The 19,794-nt window shown below is 37.2% G+C and overlaps 2 protein-coding genes across 4 annotated transcripts; one reads left to right on the forward strand and one right to left on the reverse strand.

Annotated features, from left to right (window-relative positions):
- Positions 1-275: 275 nt before the first annotated feature.
- Positions 276-11,548, reverse strand: uchl3 (ubiquitin carboxyl-terminal esterase L3 (ubiquitin thiolesterase)). Of its 2 annotated transcripts, XM_077216774.1 has the most exons (9): positions 11,362-11,548; positions 11,197-11,208; positions 10,717-10,845; positions 2,131-2,287; positions 1,922-2,007; positions 1,762-1,809; positions 1,084-1,159; positions 859-917; positions 276-776 (listed from the first exon to the last, which is right to left on the reverse strand). In XM_077216774.1, exons 1-9 carry the CDS (start codon positions 11,401-11,403, stop codon positions 693-695), a joined length of 693 nt encoding a protein of 230 aa, XP_077072889.1. In that variant the 5' UTR covers positions 11,404-11,548; the 3' UTR covers positions 276-692. The 2 variants fall into 2 exon arrangements, with proteins under 2 accessions (XP_077072889.1, XP_077072891.1); XM_077216776.1 differs by lacking the exons at positions 11,197-11,208; positions 11,362-11,548 and adding an exon at positions 11,130-11,153.
- Positions 11,549-12,017: 469 nt separating this feature from the next.
- On the forward strand, positions 12,018-19,316 carry sgo2 (shugoshin 2). 2 transcript variants are annotated; one of them, XM_077216773.1, is made up of 8 exons: positions 12,018-12,196; positions 12,292-12,375; positions 12,508-12,683; positions 12,927-13,004; positions 13,197-13,236; positions 14,533-16,446; positions 16,637-16,691; positions 18,998-19,316. In XM_077216773.1, the coding sequence occupies exons 1-8, from the start codon at positions 12,130-12,132 to the stop codon at positions 19,080-19,082; spliced, it is 2,499 nt and encodes an 832-aa protein (XP_077072888.1). In that variant the 5' UTR covers positions 12,018-12,129; the 3' UTR covers positions 19,083-19,316. The 2 variants fall into 2 exon arrangements, with proteins under 2 accessions (XP_077072888.1, XP_077072887.1); XM_077216772.1 differs by having other exon boundaries at positions 12,021-12,196; positions 16,586-16,691.
- Positions 19,317-19,794: the final 478 nt, after the last annotated feature.

Genomic DNA, 19,794 nt, shown 5'->3' on the forward strand with positions numbered 1-19,794 from the left:
ATCAATTATTGTGGTTAACATTTTAATTTATTTTTGATAACATTGCTGTTTTGAATGGGGAAAAGTATGGATGTAAAAACAAAAGATAGAAATGATTCATTGCTTGAGTGTTCATGGAGTGAACTGTTGTCACTCATAATACAGCAATGAGGCCAACATGAGATGAAAACATTGGATATTGGTTCTTTATTCTTTTGGTCTTAACTGATTTGTTGCTGTGTTCTTGAGAAAACTGTACTTAGAAGTAGTACACCATATGTATTGAAACACTGGTATCGGTGTAACACTTTTGTGAGAACAGAACATTTATTTTTTTTGTCAAAATATGATGTGTACATATTCATCATGAGAACTTTTATTTCAAATGGCTTCTTTTCTGTCAGAAAAACAACACCTGTAGGTCAATTTGTATCATTAATAGAATACATTTTATATCATTTTGGAGAAATGAACACAACAAAGTATTTTAGTCAGAGTGTCATCATTCAGATACAAAATAATGTATGTGCATGTACATTCCTTGATATTGGCTAATTCTAAATTGCTGCTCATTTGCCTTGTGGTGAAAACTTTCAACAAAGTTTTATTTGACTCAGTCAAAATTTAACCTATACTGTATAAATGCTAAAGTTTTAAAGTATTCAGCACTTCTGAATGATTGGTAGTTTTTCTTTCAGGTAAAATAAGAACATTTATGCTTTGGAAAGAGCCACCACAGTGAATCGGAGCTCCTGGGGATCACGTGCCATGAACTTCTTGCAGACCTCTGCAGAATCCTGTGGATCAAACACAATTTAAACAATGCCTACAAACAAAAACAAGTTTCAAATATACAACCTTGTCAGAGAAAGATCACACCTCAAGAAATTTGTCATCTGTGGTTTTCCCATGGACAATTGGAAAAGGTTTACGTCCATCTGAAACACATGAACAAAACATTAACACCTGTAATAATTATGTATAAAAATATGAAGTATATTTCTTTAAATAGGTGTTGATACTGTTAATCTTTACATTTTGTTTGCAGAAGCTACAAGCACCTTAAACAAAATGAAAAAAATACATTTATTAAAATGTACCTACCCAGTTCATATAAATATCCCTCAATGTTTACAAAGGCAATGAAATGCAAATCCACTTTTTCATCTAAACCTGGAGCCTATAAAGGTGAGCAAAACAAATAAGTTCAGGTTCGACTTTTTCTACGACACTGGTGGAGTAGCAACAAGACATAAAAGCAGAACTGAGACCCAACACAAAGATAATTTTAAAAGCCTCAAAGTTAGAGAAAACAATAAAGGTCATTAAGAATTAGGAAAGTCATCTCAGTCCTTTGAAAAGACGTGAAACCAGATTGGAAGGGGTCTGAAATGTTATACTGTAGGTGACTGCAGCAAAACATTTTGGGTGTGGAATTTCAGAAGCATTTAAAGTGGGTCTCTTACATGTAAGAAAGCAGCAAATTTCAAGTTCAAAGGAACAAAGGCGATTTTAAAACAAGAGATTTATTAAGTGGAAGATGAGGACAGTGATAAGCTGTTATGTAAGGTTGTCTGTTTTTAAAAAGAAACAAGGACTAACACTTCAATATTTCCAATACAGTCTGCATTTCAAAATACATTTCTGCTACTACAACAAAAGAAAAACATAACATGGAACATTCAGCAATGGGATAAAACTTCAAAATGTGTGTAGATACTTGTTACTGTTTTGAATGCTGTATTAACAACTAATCAACTACTATATTTAGCAAATACCAACCTCTGTTTGTCCTTCCTGAGCGCTTGACTCATGTGTTACTCGGATACTCTGAAATCATAAAAATATCAGAGGTTTGCTGAAAAAAGTCAGACGTTTTTTAAATTTCCAAAAACAGTTCCAGTTGCAAGCTGCTGCACTAAAATACACAATATTTTATCACCTCATCTTTTTCAAGGAAAGCTGCCTTTTCTTTTGGGCTCATCTTTGCAGACTGCAGTAAAAATGCCTTAAGGGGCGAATTTGGCTCTGTAAAAAGAATTTCATGAACATACCTTTAAAAAATATATTTAACATACAAATGAACTGACTAATAATATACTTTTCAAAATAAAGGAAATCATTCTGAAAATGAGCAACTCATATACTTACCAAACTCCAGATGCCTTTGATTGTTTGCCACGGCATGAATCAGCCCTATTGTACCACAAGCATTGCCAATGGTTTGTTTCATGAAGTACACATCCGAGGACACCTCTTGTCCTTGTGCCTTAATTTGTGCCTCCTCTTCCTGTCTAAAGGTTTCATACTACATTGAGCAAAAGAATTATATTATTAAAAATAAATCTACAGTAAATGTCATGTTGCAAAAAATAATAATAAAAAAGAATGACGAAGACGCTTCATTCTACTGACTGATTATGAATATAGTCTTTTCATACGCGAGTTACATTGGTTTTGCTGTTTCACAGAACCAAGATATGCTGTTGTTGTAATGTGAGCTACAGTAACAGGACAGTTTTGAGTGTCATTGGCTGCATTTACACTTGGCATTAACATGCGACCTGCATCCGGATGTTGTCCACATATAAATTGAAAAGAAGTGTAAACACGTTTCTGATTGGAATGTTATCCGATCAGCGTGTCCTGGTCCAACGTTGCAGCGTCTTCTCTCTCTCGCTCTCAAAATGGGTTGCACATATGGCGTTCCGATCGGCTCTTTAATATAACTTTGCAACATGCAGTCGTCTCAATGATCGTCCCATTCAACATATTTTTTTAATTTTTATTCTGCTACTTCTTCCATTCAATTTAAGATGCAGACATCACGTAAATCACGTGTGGGAGTGAAGTGTCAAGTCTGACATCACGCGTCATTCACCAGACATCACGTTCGGCAGACGGAAACGTCACGTTTTGCAGACGCAAATGTCACATTCATTGAGACGAGTGCATGTTGCAAAGTCATATTAAAGAGCCGATCGGAACACCATGTGGCAAACAAGGCAAGCGTTGATACCACATAGAGCTGCACGATTATGACAAAAATCATAATTGCCGATTATTCCCTTGAAATTGTAATTGCGATTATTAATTACGATTATCACAATTTACATTGAATATATATAGGCATTTTATAATACATGTTTACACAAAAATTGTTAACACACACAAGTACTGTCCCCCTTTACTTAACATACACATAAATTGTAAGAATGACTCATAGTGAAGACTAGAAAAACATTAGGACTATGCTAAAGCAATTAAATAGCAGTCCCAAACTAGTTTTTGTTAATACAATGTTGATATGAGCCACCACAGTCATTTAATAATATAAAAAATAACACAAAGTGAAAATAAAGTTGCATTTTGGGCTTATGGAAACGACAGTTACCATGGTGAATACACAATACTAACAAGAACTGTTAATGAAACAGCTCCTGGTGAATAGAATGAAAATCATACCTGCATGCAAATCCTTCTCAGCTAACACGTGATTTATTGGTATTTAACTTTTATCTCGTGACTTAATAATTTACATTGTAACGACGTTGCATGCACATAGTTTCTTTTGCACTTCATACAGTGAAGCGATACACAGCGCGCGCCGCCGCATTTGCGCGTGCAATTGAAGAGTGCGCGCTACGAGCACAGTATACCGGCTGACAGGGCAGTAAAGTCCGTTTTTCTGAGGTGAAAGACTTTTTATTTCAGCGTACACTTACGTCACTGCCTGGTATGTCATATTGTGCTGGGGTTTCTGAAGTAGTCGTGATTCCTCTCATAACATAATTATGCTCTAAACACACACACGCAGAGTGGATTTTCTTTTGTAATCGCGGCTTTGAACGATTACGTAATCGTGGCATCCGTAATCGTAATCGCAATTAGAAATTTGATTAATTGTGGAGCCCTAATACCACACTCTCGCGTTTAGCAGTCAGGACATGACGGAATTTTCACTTGCACAATCGGACCAGTATTGCATCGTAACCAGGGCTGGCCCAAGCCTTTATAAGGCCCTAAGCAGAATTTCATTTGGGGGCCCATGGTGCCGCCCACCAATATGATTGACAATTGAAAAATGCTTGATTATTCGCAGACTACAAAACTCACCCATTATCAATTGTATTAGTTGTAGCTGTGTTACTTGCATCAATGTGTGCATGTTTTTTACCCTTCTACGGTTTCAAATTGTAACAGTGGGAAACCCACAAGAGTGGCCAGGTCTTTTTTTGCACTTTAATATTCAAAGTCTTACAAGTACTAAGTGGTATACTCAATGTGGAGTACTACATAAACCAGCAAACCTACTTTTGGTATAAAAATAAATTGCGTGCAAACGTGCAGAACAATTAACTAATTAACTTAACATAAACAGTATCTTCTTATATAAAACAAATAATTTAATTACAAAACGGACCATATTAAAATAAATACTTAAATAAGACATAAAATGAACAGATCAGAATCAGATGGACCTGTAACAAGATTACAATAATAAATTTATTAACATTAAAGGGGCAATTCACCCATGAAAATTCTGTCATTTACTCATTCTCCATTATCAATTTCTTTCTTCTGCTGAACACAAAAGAAGATATTTTGACAAATGTGAGTAACCAAACAGTTGATAGACTCCATTGATTTCCATAGTTTTTTTTTTCCTACATGGAAGTCAATGGGGACCTGCGTAAATAATATCATGTTTGGGTGAACTAACCTTTTAACTATCCATGTATACTATGGGCTGCTGTCCCGATCTAACAAAGTGACAGACAACTGATTAATTTCACTTTAGACATAACCAACTGTGTTTATGTATGCGTTTATGTGTATTTGACAGTATTTGCACAATTTAGCTAAAGTCCAGTAATCGGGCGCTGTTTGACAGGTTTTTAGTGTGCACACGCTCGTGTACGCGCACAGAAAAAAAAAAAAAAAAACACATGTCAGAACAGTATGCGAATGAAATGTTTAACCGGCAAGGCTTTAAAGCAAATGGAAATAATAAACTTTTGTGATTGCGACTAAGTGCAGAGTCCCGTGAGTTACAGCCGTTTCACACCGCAAGCATCAGTGGCGCGTGAGCAGCGCGTATTTTTTTCGGCGAGTGCATTCACACGAGAAGCAGGAGCAGCGCATTTTTTTTTTTTGTTTGTTATTATCTGCGGAGTTTGCAGCCTTGTAAACATATCGAAAGTATAACTGAAACGACAAGATTGGAGCTGTTTTCTGTGTTGTGTCAATGTTTACCATTTAAATATGCGAATGTTGTACACCTCCCCATAACAAACTTTCAAGACTATCAATTTTAGAAATGACCAACTTCTAAAAACAAATGTATAGTTGTATTTGTAAAGAATTGTTCGCTTATGTAGCTTTGGAGCCGCTGCTGTGACACTGTACAAACGCTTCCAGTGTGAATACTCTCACGCGTCTGCAGCTGCAGTGACGATGTAGTGCCGCTGACACGCAGCTCAAGCGCCGCTCACGCTTGCGGTGTGAAACGGCCGTAACTCTACCGCTGCGTCGAGTTTCAGGTCACGGTCAGGGTCTATGGTCGGACCATAGTTTGGGGGCCCCCTAGTGGCGGCGGAGACCTAAGCAGCCACTTAGTTTGCGTATAGGGAGGGCCAGCTCTGATCGTAACTAAAGTTAATAATTTTCACTTCTTTTTAAGTCTTAGCAGTTTAAACATTCAAGCGATTTTAAACTATTCAGTACTTGCGCGCTCTCAGAGATGTTTTTCTCTGCGTGCTTCTGGACCAATCACACACACAAATTATTCATTTTATCTAATGAATAGTCTGGCAAACTCACTCTCCCAACAAAGACTAGTGTAACTTCCCCCGACTAGCATCCCAATGAAGCTAACACCACTGGCAGAACTCGGGGTCCTGTTACATAGATAAGGATTTTTACGACCTCTAAAAGGGAATTCCTGAGAGATGTGGCACTCCCTTAATTCTCCTGAGAAGGAGAAATAAACCCTGTTAATCCTATATATTTATATATATATATATATATATATATATATATATATATATATATATATATATATATAACCACTTGAGACATGTATAAACATGCATCTAATTTTCACATCTCATGATTTTCCTTCTGATGTTGTTTTGGCCTATGTTTTCTTGTAAACTCTAATGGGTTAATGTTTCAGACTTTGCATACTATGGTTAGCCAACATCATATGGCATATTTGGTCTCTATAACTTGGTACTTTGAAGATCGAAATGACTGTGTACATGATATGTCGATAACAACAACATATTAGTATTACATGAATATTTCATAGTTCTTCATCAAGCTAACACCCATCCAGCGTGCACATGCAAATGAGCCCTCTTGTAACAAAGACCCATAAATAAAAATTTCCCGCCTGGAAACTCCACCTTTCTCATTGGTCGAGCCAATCCTGAGAGGCAGGACCTTTCTAAAGCTTCAAATAGCATCCTCAACAAGCCCTCCCTCTCTTGGTTTCTCAGAACGTTCTGGGTGTTGTGCTGTCCTCCTTGGCCTCACCAGGGCCCCAGGCCTTGACCAAACCAGCCATGTGCTCATTCAGGAGAGAGAGGACTCTCTCAAGCACAACAAAATCAAGGACAACCTCAGGAGTTGGTCAAAACGTCTTCATTCAACGCAGAAGAAGTCCATCTCAACTCAACATCTCATCTCAAAATCTGCTCTGCATGTCCTCCCAGGCCCAGGGCCGGCAGGCCACAAGCTGCACTCCACAAGCTGCACTCCAGCCATGAGAACAGAGTCGAACTAACCACGCAAGTTTCTTCATATTTTCTTCAAGCTAACTCAGAAGAAAATGACTGCAACTTCAACATTTGACACTCACGGAATCATCAACAACTTCAAGAATTGTGTCCATTGCAGACGCAAACATACTTGGAATGAGGTGCTTTGAAAATGATAAACTGATGGTTCTTTTCATAGTTAAATGGATATTTTCCATAGTTCCATTTCCTGCCTCCGGTTTCATTCTGTCACTTTAACCATCTACCTATGAATGAATGCATGAATGAATGTGTAATTGTTTGTATTTTAGTTATGTTGTCGTGTTTTTGTTAAAACTTGTGCACAATATGTGTTTGGTTCTGACTCCCTGCTTGCATGCAATATTTAATTTACGATCTTGACCCTGTTACATGCTCTAAGCGCTGTACATGCTAGGAAAGACTTCTTTTTCTGTAGAAATGAAAGATACCCTTTTCTTAGAATAAATGAATAATCAAAAGAGTTCGTTGGACGAACTGCTTAATTGATGTTCACTGCTTAATTCTGCTGATGTTCACGCCGCAAAATCTTCATTTTCCACAACAAGATCAACACCGCCTCTAACATACGAACACTTTTCAAGACATTCAACTCTCTCCTCTGTCCACCTCCACCACCACCCTCCTCCTCGCTAACTGCTGATGATTTTGCTAACTTCTTCACTAACAAAACCTAGGCCAACCTCTCCCACAGCCAATAACCTTCTCTCCTCCTTCTCTCCACTAACCGAGGAAGAAGTATCTAAACTTCTCCTCTCCAGTCATCCTACCACCTGCCCTCTAGACCCCATCCCCTCACACCTTCTTCAAGCCATCACTCCCACACTTCTACCAGCACTCACACACATCATCAACTCATCCCTCCATACTGGCATTTTTCCTACAGCATTTAAGCAGGCTCGGCTAACCCCACTGCTTAAAAAACCAACATTAAACACATCACTTCTAGAGAATTACAGACCTGTCTCTCTCCTACCATTCATTGCAAAAACACTTGAACGAGTTGCTTTCAACCAAGTATCATCTTTCCTGTCTCTGAACAACCAGCTGGATGTTAACCAATCTGGTTTCAAGAAAGGGCATTCGACCGAGACTGCATTACTTTCAGTCACAGAAGCCCTGCGGATCGCTAAAGCTGCTTCCAAATCATCAGTTCTCATTCTCCTAGACCTGTCTGCTGCCTTCGACACTGTGAATCATCAGATCCTTCTGTCCACCCTCTCATCACTGGGCATCACTGGAACTTCCCTCCACTGGTTTGAGTCCTATCTCACAGGTAGGTCATTCAGGGTCGCATGGAGAGGCGAGATATCCAAAGCACATCGACTGACCACAGGGGTTCCCCAGGGGTCAGTCCTTGGACCCCTCCTCTTCTCCATTTACACCACATCACTGGGACCCATCATACAGGCACATGGTTTCTCTTACCACTGCTATGCTGATGACACCCAGACACCCACAAGTTACTAAAGTTACTCACTTGGAACATGCCTGACAGTCCATCAGACTCGAAATAAACCAATATCTCGGAGTACATTTTACTCCAGTAACTCCAACAGTTCACTGAACTGAGACATGTTGTGCTGAGAGAACTCAGTCATGACTCATTAGCACGAGCAGCTGATACTGAGCATGCGCGTACTACCGAACGTACAGCTATACCGGTTCTCGGATCACCAGTACAGAACCGATAACTGTTTCTTTCGTTTGACATACTGAGAGCTGATGAGCGGAGCATGCGTGCAATTTTTTCTGAGGGGACGAAATGCATGTTTCTTAAGTATTTTGTTGAACATCAGTAAGTGTAATAAAATAGCACAATATCACATAATTACTGGCTTATCACTGTATTATATTAAAGATTGGAAACACAATGAATAGATTGTAAAATTGTCAAACTAAACATTTATTACTATACTAAAACATTATTTTCAGGAACAGCTCATTCAATTTCTAAGTAAGTTGATATAAATATTTGATGTAAACGCTTGGCAAGGTTTTAAGGGTGCAAAGTAAATGTTTATAATTTGTTAACCAAAACCTAATGCATTAAACATACTGGAGACATCCAGTAATCCATTTCATATCTTGTAATGTAATCACTCAATCAGTGTTTCAACCATGGAAAGATGTCAATAAAACTTGCTTGTGAAGCTTGAAACATGCTTGTGAATAGGGCTGCAACTAACGATTATTTTGATAATCGATTAATCGGACGATTATTTTTTCGATTAATCGATTAATCGGATAGAAATTAAATTAGTTTTTTTTTTATTATAACTAAATAAAACCGTAAATCAGGGTATTTATGTGTAAAAGTGTACTTTAAAAAGTGCAAAAGCCACACATTGAGTTTTACTATTATCAATATTTGCATTGTTTTTAATGATAATTGCTGATGGCAAGTTGACAAACATGATTATTGTTAAAAAAATGATATCCAACATATTATGTTTTAACACAATTTTTGTTAAAACAAATTTACACAGACATGTTGTTCAGATGTGAATATCTGAACTAAAAACAAACTAAAAACATCTAAAATATATAATTCATTTAATTTTTATTTAAAATTAATTATATATAAGGAATATAAGGATAAAGAATATAATATATATTATATATATAATATATAAAAGAATATAATATAAGGATACATTGATTAAATAAATATAGAAAGACTGAAAACAATTGTGTGAATGTAGAGCCGCAGTAGATCGCGTTTGAAAAACAATTAAAACTTAGTAGACAAATGCTATAAAAAGAGAACGGAATGGAGGTAACGTTACCCAGCAAGCTAACAGGCTTGAGTAAAGGACAGGATAAATTATGCATTAGTGCACAAGCATTCGCTGAAAACCACTGAGTACAGTGACTAAAAAACAATATTTTACTGCTGCTGTTATTAACTGCCTTTGTATTTAATGCTTCACTTTGTAAACACCGTTTTAATTTAACCTATTTCTGCGGTAGCGCTATTTTAATCCATCACTTACGTTGCGAGCGAACTGATTGCACAACCTGATGCTCGAGACAAAATACAGACATCCCGGAAGTCCCGGGAGTCTCCCGCATATTGATTGCGGCTCCCTGATGCCCGCGAATTAGTTCAAACTCCCGAAATCTAGAGCGCGCAAGCAAGAGCGCGCTTGCGAGACAGAAGAGACTGCTCCAAACCGTGTAGCGCGCGCGCTCGGCAGAGCGCCTGAGGGAGAGAGACCTTGCGTGTGTGTGCGTACCAGTAAACGCTCCCCGTGACGTAAGCAGACCAACTAATCGATAATGACATTCGTTGACAACGATTTTCATAATCGATTATAATCGATTTTATCGATTAGTTGTTGCAGCCCTACTTGTGAAGCTTGTGAACAATATCGCTTTTGCATTTACATCAGGAAATTCATCCGTTTTGTTAGTTAGCTTTAAAAAACTAAAAAAAAACTAAAGAGCTTATTTTCTGTTAATTATACATACATGTTTGAATAAATTTGCCACGAATACAAGTGTTTATGAAAACTATATTATAAGTGTAACTGAGTTGTATACAAACATTTTAGCTTTTATTTGATTGTAAATATTATATCTGGAAATAAATAGCAGTTGAATATAATAGCTCTGTTGTTAATTCTAGCCTCTAATATTATACTGTACCAAATGAGAAGGTTCTATGTATAGTTTACCACATTATTTGGGAGAGATTTTGTATTCATAAGAAAAAAAAAACTATCGGTATTGGCTGAGAAATTTTATATCAGTGGATCGAACATACATATACATACATATATATATATATATATATATAGGGAAAGAGTTGATGCCAGAAGCAACCATATCCAGTTTCATGTCCACCATCATTTACAAACAGACAACGAACTATAAACACTGAGCTTGTTTACAGACATGGAGTCTATATGATTGTAAAGAACAGGCATACCTTCTCTGTTATAGGGAAGAGCAAAAGTACAGCGCACACAGGCCTTGGCACCAAACTGAGAACTTCGGGCTCCAGACCATACACATCCCCAAACTGCCATGTGGGTACCAAGCCAAGCTGCCGTAAAAACTTAACAAAAGTAAAACACAACACGTAAATTAAATACAAATCATATAATACTAGTAAAGGGGTTTGAAGTGTATGAACATAGACACCAAAGGGCCTAACGTTACACAATCCAAAAGCATTTATATTTAAACATATGAATAATAAACTAATGTGGGACATAAAATACATTTTACATTAGTACAAATGCAATAAAGTTACAAATAATATACCAAGCGCAGTATTATTGATAAACATTATAAATCAAAGTTGATAATTAGCTTTATCACAAGCGTGCTTTAATAAACCTGATTCATTCATTTGGCACAAGTTTTGAATCCTAGACACACCCAGATAGTCGAGACATCTACTCACTTGGTTCATAACCTGTAAAGCAGACACAGAACACAAAACAGTATCATATAAAATATGATGTAAAAGACATAAGCTGCAGCTTACCGTTCCTGATAAAATGAACCCACGAACGATACAAAATTAAATGAACGGCGAAGGACCGTGAGATAGGGGAGAAATTCATACCTCTGGGTTAGCTTCCAGTGGTAACCAGCGCTGGCCCTCCATCTCAGAATAAACCTGTCTGATATCCTAAATAAAAAAGATGATTGCTTCCACGAGCAATGGTGTGGCCGCTTTGACAGCTGAGGAGGAATTCAATGGAAAATGTGCGCGCTCGTGTGTGTGTGAATTCAGCGACTGGCCTAATATCCCAGCGGAAATGCAGGCTTAAATTTCAAAATAAAAGTTGTAAAATAGTAAAAATAAGTAGGATAAAATAGAAACGAGTACAAAGTAACGTTAAAATAGAAACGATATTTTATATTAGGGACAACGTGCCTTTATGCGGCATCATTCGTGTTGTAGTATCACGAAGATCTTTGATAGTCTCGCCACGCTTACATGCACATCAGTTTTCTATTAAGGTTTATAATGTGGTTAAACCTTTGATCTGAAATCTTCTATTTTTATGCTTTGTAATTATTTTATCCTTTAGTTGCTTCTTCTTATTCTTTCATAAGGCTACTCTAGTTTTATGTTAGTGATATTATGACCTTTTTCAGGTCCATCAGAAGTTTTGGCTGGTTAGTTCCTCTGATGTTTGTAGGCTGTCACGCAACAGATTTAGTCCAGTGGGTGGCGGTATTTTCTCAACAGTTGATTCTATACACGCTATTAACGTTAACCGCCGCAAGCGAAGAAGAATTTTAAGATTCCGCGGCAATGTTTGGTTTTAAATTTATTTGTATCATCCGGTAATTTGTATACGCAGTATTTGTTATCCGCATAGAAATGCATTATAACAAGAATAAAGATAAACCACATCAAGCCTCGAGTTTGTCGTCTTCTTTTATTGCTGGTGAGTAACGTTAGTCAGAATATAGCATCATATTCTTAACGGCTGTGTTTTATACCGACATTGTAACGTTATAATCAGTCATGTATTTTCTACAGCCCCCACTGATAAAAAGGAAAACATACGACTGGGCAAACAGACGGCGTCTGTATACGCAGCCAAGATAAAGACGAAAATACACAGTAAGAAATAACGTTACTCAGAAATACCAAACAGGTTAATCTGTTTGCAGTAGGCTAAGTTACTTGTGCTCTTCTATAAGCTGACCGATGAACTTCTATTATGGCAATGACGATAATAATAATGTTTTCCAGATACCTCATCATTCTTCAAGTTCTCTTTGAAAAGCAACAACAAGGCTTTGGCCCTGGCTCTGGTTGCTCAGAAGAAGAAGAGCAGGGAACTGGAGGAAGAGGTGGTGCGGCTGAGGAAAGATGCGCAGACCACTAATTTCGATCTTGCTTATCAGCGTCATAAAAGCAAACAATTGGTGAGACTGTTCGAGTGAAGTCTGGTTATATAGAATTTAATTATTCTGAGGTTTGTTTTTGTAGGCTACTTTCTAAAATTAGTCATTCGCATTGACTTAAGCCTTGGTTCCCTGACTAATATACAATATATTACAGGCACAAAGTCTCTCTAAGACTCGCATATAAAAAAAATTAACATTTATTATCTGTATTATTATTATTTACAATAGATGTAGTTAATGTAGTTTATTTTCTTTCCCTAGTTTTCCATTATACGAGAGTTTTATGACTCTTCTCTTAACTGGATGACAAAGGCTGTTGACATTTTTTGTAATGATGAGGTAAGCTGTCGATATCATTTTCTAATAATTAGATTATATGGCTATTTTTCTTGTTGTTAATAATAATCAGAATGATATGAATCGGTATTATTTTAAAGACTTCAGCCAAGCTTTGTTGATTGTTCACAAAGAGCTAATTGTTAAATTATTATTGTTGTTCATTAATAATAATTATTAATATTATTTTTAAAGGTTCCAGGTAGTATGGACCCTGAACACAACACCAGTAAAGGTATGAGAAGACAGTGTAAGCTGTTCATTGTATACAAGTTTCCTTAAAGGATTAGTTCACCTCAAAATGAAAATTTCCTGATAATTTACTCACCCCAATTCCATCCACAATGTTTGGCTTTCTTCAGTGGAAAATAAATTAAGTTTTTTGAGGGAAACATTTCAGGATTTTTTTCCACACAATGGACTTTACTGGTCACCAACATGTTGAAGTCCAAATCAATACAGTTTCAAAGGGCTTTAAAGTGCTTCAAAGGTCTATGCACGATCCCAGCTGAGGAATAGGGGTGGGGTGGTGATGGCGCAGTGGATAAGACACATGTCTCTGGTGTGAGAGACCCGGGTTCAAATCCACTGTGAGACACCAATGTGTCCCTGAGCAAGACACTTAACCCCTAGTTGCTCCAGAGGCGTGCGACCTCTGAAATATAGCAATTGTAAGTCGCTTTGGATAAAAGCGTCAGCTAAATGAATAAATGTAAATGTAAATGAATAGTGCCTTATCTAGTGAAACGATCGGTCATTTAAAAATATATATATATTGATATACTTTTTAACCACAATTCTTCGTCTTGTGCTGGTCTGCAACGCGCTCGTCATTACGTCATCACGTTGGAAAGGTCAAGTGGAAGTACCGCCCCATTGATTTAAAAGTCTGGAGAAGGAGGATCGTTCAAATTTTACTGTATGTTGAATGACATATTTATGTCTTTGTGTCAGTTTATTGTTTAAAATGGTCCTTTTGTGTGTGTATCCTGGATGTTTAAAACAATGGGGCGGTACTTCCACTTGACCTTTCCAACGTGATGACGTAATGCCGAACGCGTCGCAGACCAGCACAAGACGAACAATTGTGGTTAAAAAGTATATACATTTTTATTTATTTTTAGAAAATAACCGATCGTTTCGCTAGATAAGACACTATTCCTCAGCTGGGATCGTGCAGAGACCTTTGAAGCACTTTAAAGCCCTTTGAAACTGCATTGATTTGGACTTCAACATGTTGGTGACCAGTAAAGTCCATTGTGTGGAGAAAAATCCTGAAATGTTTTCCTTAAAAAACTTAATTTCTTTTCCACTGAAGAAAGAAAGACATGAACATCTTGGATGGCATTGAGGTGAGTAAATTATCAGGACATTTTCATTTTGAAGTGAACAAATCCTTTAATGTCAGTCAAGCTTAATTTTGAAAATATATTTAAGTTTTAATGACTGGCACTGTTAGAAAAGTTATGAATTTTCAATGTATCTTGATGTCGTTATTTTAATTTTAATTAGCTATTTATTCATTTTTCAGACCAAATGTTTGAAATGGAAAAAGAGGTTGAGAATTTGCCAGAGAGACCGTTGTGCACACAGCAGGGCAATGTTGCGTCTGTACCAGTGGATACAGCTATGGTTAAAGAACCTACAGCCTGTGATGTTCTCAGCCAAGAGAGACATAGTCCAGCACATCAAAACACCCTATATGACTCTGATATGGAGGTGACTGTTAATGACATTGCTGCTGAAATTGTAACAGTTGACACAAATGCAAAAAGAACCTCTAGAGTTACAGAAGAACATCAGGAAAAGAAGGATTTGTGTCTTCCAGGAGAAGGTAATGAGCGTGTATCTGCAGAGGAAGACCTACCAATTGAATTTAGTAGGTCAGATTATACATCAGCTGTGCCAAAAGAGTTGACCACTGTGACACAGCAGTGCTCTCCCACTGTTCAGAACGAGGTGGTGAATGAGCATGAAACGGAATCAATAACTGCACGCAGGAAGACTCACGTCACCTCTCGTCGCACTAAAAGTAGCAGGCGCACATGTAAACGGAAAGAACCAAACCCAGATCCAAGGAACACGTACCTTATCGCCCAAGATCCTTCTAATAACATTTTTAATGATTTTTTCAGTGATCTTGAGCTTCAGAAATCTGAAAAAAGAAAGACAATTTCTTTAGATGGAAATATTTCAAGTAAAGCTGCTAAAAACAAACCAAAAGAGTCTCATTTTACCCAGGAACCCAGAAGACCATTTATAGTTCTTGACGAGATAAGACCTCAGAAGAGAAGGAGGACTAAAGTCTCATCCCTTATGATGGATCACAGTGCATTGTATGTGCATGAAAATGTTGAGTCTGCTGGTACTGTATGGTCAGAAACTGCTGGTACTGATGAGCATGCAAGTGAGAGTGCAGTTCAAGTTAAAAAACATAAAAACAAAACTCTAGCACAAAAAAACAGAGGAACATTTGTGATACAGCCAAGTCAATCATTCAGCAGTCCAGAAGGATCACAGGAGGTAGCACCAGGAACCCAAATGACAGCTCAAGATATTGGTTTAGATACTATTGCACAGCAGCACAAGGAGTCTGAGCATGTTTCTCATGAGATATTGAAGGAAAACGCCTATCATCCAGAGTGTACACAAGATGTGCATATCAGCCTTGTACAGGAAGCCTCTGAATTTCCATCATCAGTTCCCGGTAAAGCTAAGAAACACAGAAAAGAGGGGGCAAATAAAATAAAAAAATGGAATGCTGCAGGAAAAGAAAAATCCAAAGCAATAACAAAGAAACAAAACAGTTGTGCTGTGAGTATGGATAAAAATGTGTCGACTGAAAGGCAAGATGTGATTGGTCTTCAGAATGGAGCAGGATACAGGTCTTTGTCTAATACTTTACAACTACCAGGGATATCTCATTGCTCAGAGGAGGATGTCAGGGATGAACATAATGCAGAAACCCCTGAAATACGCTCCCCTTCCTCTGTTGACAAGCTTGATCAGGCTGACCATATCAATATGGATGCTCTTAACATAGATCTGAACCAAACCAACAAAGGTCATGACAGCAGGTCCAGGAAAACCTATGTAATTTCATCTTCTCATGAATCTCTAAATAAAGAAATGACTGACAGTGGTGCTTCCAGCAGAACATCATCTTCTGATCATCATCTTCTCACAACTGAAACGGAGGATGTTTCACCTGTCATGAACTCTAGCATGTTTATCATAGAAAAATATAATGCGACTTCAGACCGTTTTAGTGAACTCACAAAAGACCTTCAGCTTACAGAGGAGAGGCCTCCATGGGAGAGCATAGATGGTTACGCTGAAATGCTCTGGGTCGAAAACTCTGCCCACAGCCCTCAACCAGAGGCCCGCTCTCAAACTGTGAACATTTACCAGGACCAGGACTCAGGATTGAGGAACCAAGCTCCAGGTAATCCTTATAAATTGGTCTAAATGCTTTGTCAATGATTGTATTTTGCAAGGTGAATCAAATAATACATTTAATTTTTTCATTTCACATATTTGGCTTATATTTGTTTGTATTTTATACGTTTTTATTCTGTGAACAGAAGAAAGCAGGGTTATGAAGAGTCTAACAAATACAGACGTTAACTCTTTAGGGAGAACACGAAGAAGAGCAGCACCAGTCTCCTACAGAGAGCCAACTCTCAATTGGTGAGTCACACTTGAAGCAGGGATTAAAGTTCTCAGTCGCTACGACGGATTTCCGTTGATTGCAGCGAGTCTTTGACGGATTTCCGTCAATTGCAGGGTTCCCGTCTGTCCATGCCTTAAATTCACTTTTCATAATTTTAAGGCCGTAAATAGGCTTCCGTTTCTCAAATAGTGTGATAAATGTCTTAATTTTAGTTTGAATAGGTCTTAAATTAAGGGAAGACGAGGTGTATTCACCCTGCTGAGGGGGATGTGATAAAGCCTGGACCGGAGCGAAAGCACGTTCCTCTCTCCACTGTAAGCATTTTGTAATCACTTCGCTTTGGGTCCACTCCGGGTTTTCAATTCCCGCTCACGGAAAAACTGCTCCGTGTTCACTCAATTAATCTAAGTTTTGGAGAAGTGCATGTCAGACTACAGCTGGTTTGCTGCGGTCCGAATTCGAGCGGGTTTGTTCCAAGCGGCAACATTCCAATCTGAAAAATGAAGCCTACCCGGAAGTGCGAAAAACTGCAATACATCGAAAATCCGCTAGGGGCAGGTCCCAAAAGGGAGCAAATGTCGATAGACCCCCATGTTAAAATGTCCGTTTTCACAGCATACATTCATGTTTTTACAGGTTGGTCCCATGGACTTTTATAGTATTTTTCGATAGGTTCCGAGTGGCTGACAACTGTGAGGGGGGTGAATTTTTTTCTAACTCGTTAGTTTAGATCGTATTTAGATATAAAATGTTTGACAAATAAGGGCATGGTTAACTTTGACTGACAGCTGATAACGGGCTGCGCCGAGTGGAATTCCTGAAATTTGACGTCTCGGCCATGATCTGACACAACACATCCATACAACTTCTGTATCCTTTCTGAAAAGATTTTCCGAGATGACGCCGCCCATACCCCCCATAAACGGCCTCAAAACCGTTCTTCAGAAAGTCTATGGGTGACGTCACAGACGCTTTGTCCATATTTTTTACAGTCTATCGTTTGTTCGCGCCCCCCGCAGCGTTGGTCTTGTTTCACATTCAGCTTAATTCAATCGAACCCTGGTGCGTTTGCGTGCATATTTCGTCATCACAAACATGCATGGCGCATGATAGAAAACTGAACGCGGGTCAATATTGGTCGTTTCTCAATACCAAGTACGCAAACGTGGGACTCAGTTCGACTCAGGAGAACAACTCCCGAGGACGAAAGGACGCGAGTCCGGTTATTCTGCAAATGGAATAGCTGCGTTCTTGATCGCGTCACTCAGCTCGCTCTGGCTACTCCGGTTATCTCTTTATGTATATTTTAGGCAACAATAAAATGAAATATGGTATAAAATACAACTCTGCCTCTTTTCATCAACAATAAAACGAAATGTAATATAAAACACCTCTTTTCATTTATAAATTAACATAGTATCATAAACATATTGGCCACACACATTGATTACCTTCACTGCATATATTTATAACAATACGAAATATAAAACACAACCCTGCTGCTTTTTGATTTGATTTTAAAAATATGAAACATTATTGATCATTAAAACTGACATTTAACAAACAGAGACAGGGTTGTATCGTTTTATTTTATTATACATGTACACAAACAGTGAAGAGAATGCATAGTAAAATATATATAAATAATATTTTATATATTTTAGAATATATAACATTACACAACCCTGTCAATGTAATGTCATTAAATGTCAGTTTTAATGATCAATAATATCCAGTATAAAAGTATAAGTAGCCTAATAGGTAGGCTATAAGAAGCTATGCAATGAGAAATAAATCAAACAATTCAGTCAAACATTAACTTTGTAGCCTATTAGATAGCTGACTTAAGTTAAATAGCCTAAATATATAAAGTTATGAAACTTCACTTTGCCCTCAGCCAAAACGATTTGCAATAGAACAAACTATATATTAATATAATTTAGCATTGTTTGGTCTTATAAGATAAATAAAAACATGCACTGAAAAGTTATGTAGATGGTTGATTATTTGTCAAGCTAAGTAATTATTTTTCATTGATTAAAATAGCTTTTAAAATATGCAAACTGGCAATATTAAAGCGGTTTAAAACATCTCCCCTAAAACGCTAATGGTCTCGACAATTTAAATAAAGTTAAAGGAATATGACTTGGCCTGAAAAAAAGTTCAGTCAGAAGAATTGTTTTCACTTTAATCCCTGCACTTGAATAATATAATGATTTAAAATATAAAATGATTTATTTCTGCCTTGATACAGAATCTGTAAAAATGTTGAATAACTTTGGTATTTTCTTTCATTGTTTTTTTTTTTTTTTTTTTTTTTCAGCAAAATGAGGCGTGGGGACAAATACTCTGATACAAAATTCTTAAACTCTCCGGTGTTCAAAGATAAGAAGAAGAAACGAACTTAGGAGTGAATTTCCCATTGATTGATTTGAGTCTTTTATTTAATTTTAATTTTTGTTATTTTGTTTTATTTACCTTTTTATACAATTAAAATGTTTAATGGATTGATCTTAAAGTAAGCATTTTAATGACAGCTGTTATTTAGCCTTCAGATCTCAGCATTCTTGTGCATTTAGGCAATTTTGTTTGAATTTTAAATTATATATTTTTTCTGTGGTTAATAAAGAGAACCTGCTCTATTTGCTGTTTATTATTAACTTGATTCTGCTTTCCAACCCTTAAGTTGTGTTCCTACTGATCATATGGAAGTAATCTCTAATCTCTTTCCTAACTCATTTTATATATACATGAGCGTTGTATCTGTGTTAAGTAACCGAGCACTGGCCGACAGTGTTAAAGTGATTAAAGGACTGAATGAATTATTTAGAGGACTGTTCACATGAGAGGACTACCATTCTGAGATCGATAGGAGTGTCTGTTCAACCAGTTTATACTGTCTGAAAGCAAATGGAAGCTTCTGATACAGGCATCTTATTTTGCTATCAGGAAGTGCTAGTTTTAGGTAAGTTTAGGTGTTTTCTTAGTTTACAACAATTTTTATGTTGTATTATATTAGTCTTTTTGCGTCATGGCATAAGTAGATACATTACATTAAAATGTAATTGGCTTATATTCATGGACTGTTCTCGTTTCATTAGTAACTTGTTTGATTATTTT

Source organism: Siphateles boraxobius, unplaced genomic scaffold (genome assembly GCF_051911475.1).
Source record: "Siphateles boraxobius isolate OS27281-9 unplaced genomic scaffold, OSU_SipBor_1 7, whole genome shotgun sequence".
Classification (NCBI taxonomy): Eukaryota; Metazoa; Chordata; class Actinopteri; order Cypriniformes; family Leuciscidae; genus Siphateles; species Siphateles boraxobius.

What these genes read in the sequence shown, in the direction of transcription:
- uchl3 (XM_077216774.1), bottom strand. Translation starts at nt 11,403, where the DNA reads ATGGAGGGCCAGCGCTGGTTACCACTGGAAGCTAACCCAGAG. An exon ending in TCTTCCCTATAACAGAGAAG is followed by an intron (nt 2,288 to 10,716) that starts GTATGCCTGTTC and finishes TGCTCAATGTAG; the next exon opens with TATGAAACCTTTAGACAGGA. An exon ending in CTTTCCTTGAAAAAGATGAG is followed by an intron (nt 1,810 to 1,921) that starts GTGATAAAATAT and finishes TTATGATTTCAG; the next exon opens with AGTATCCGAGTAACACATGA.
- sgo2 (XM_077216772.1), top strand. Translation starts at nt 12,130, where the DNA reads ATGCATTATAACAAGAATAAAGATAAACCACATCAAGCCTCGAGTTTG. An exon ending in GATAAAGACGAAAATACACA is followed by an intron (nt 12,376 to 12,507) that starts GTAAGAAATAAC and finishes AATGTTTTCCAG; the next exon opens with ATACCTCATCATTCTTCAAG. An exon ending in AGAGAGCCAACTCTCAATTG is followed by an intron (nt 16,692 to 18,997) that starts GTGAGTCACACT and finishes TTTTTTTTTCAG; the next exon opens with CAAAATGAGGCGTGGGGACA.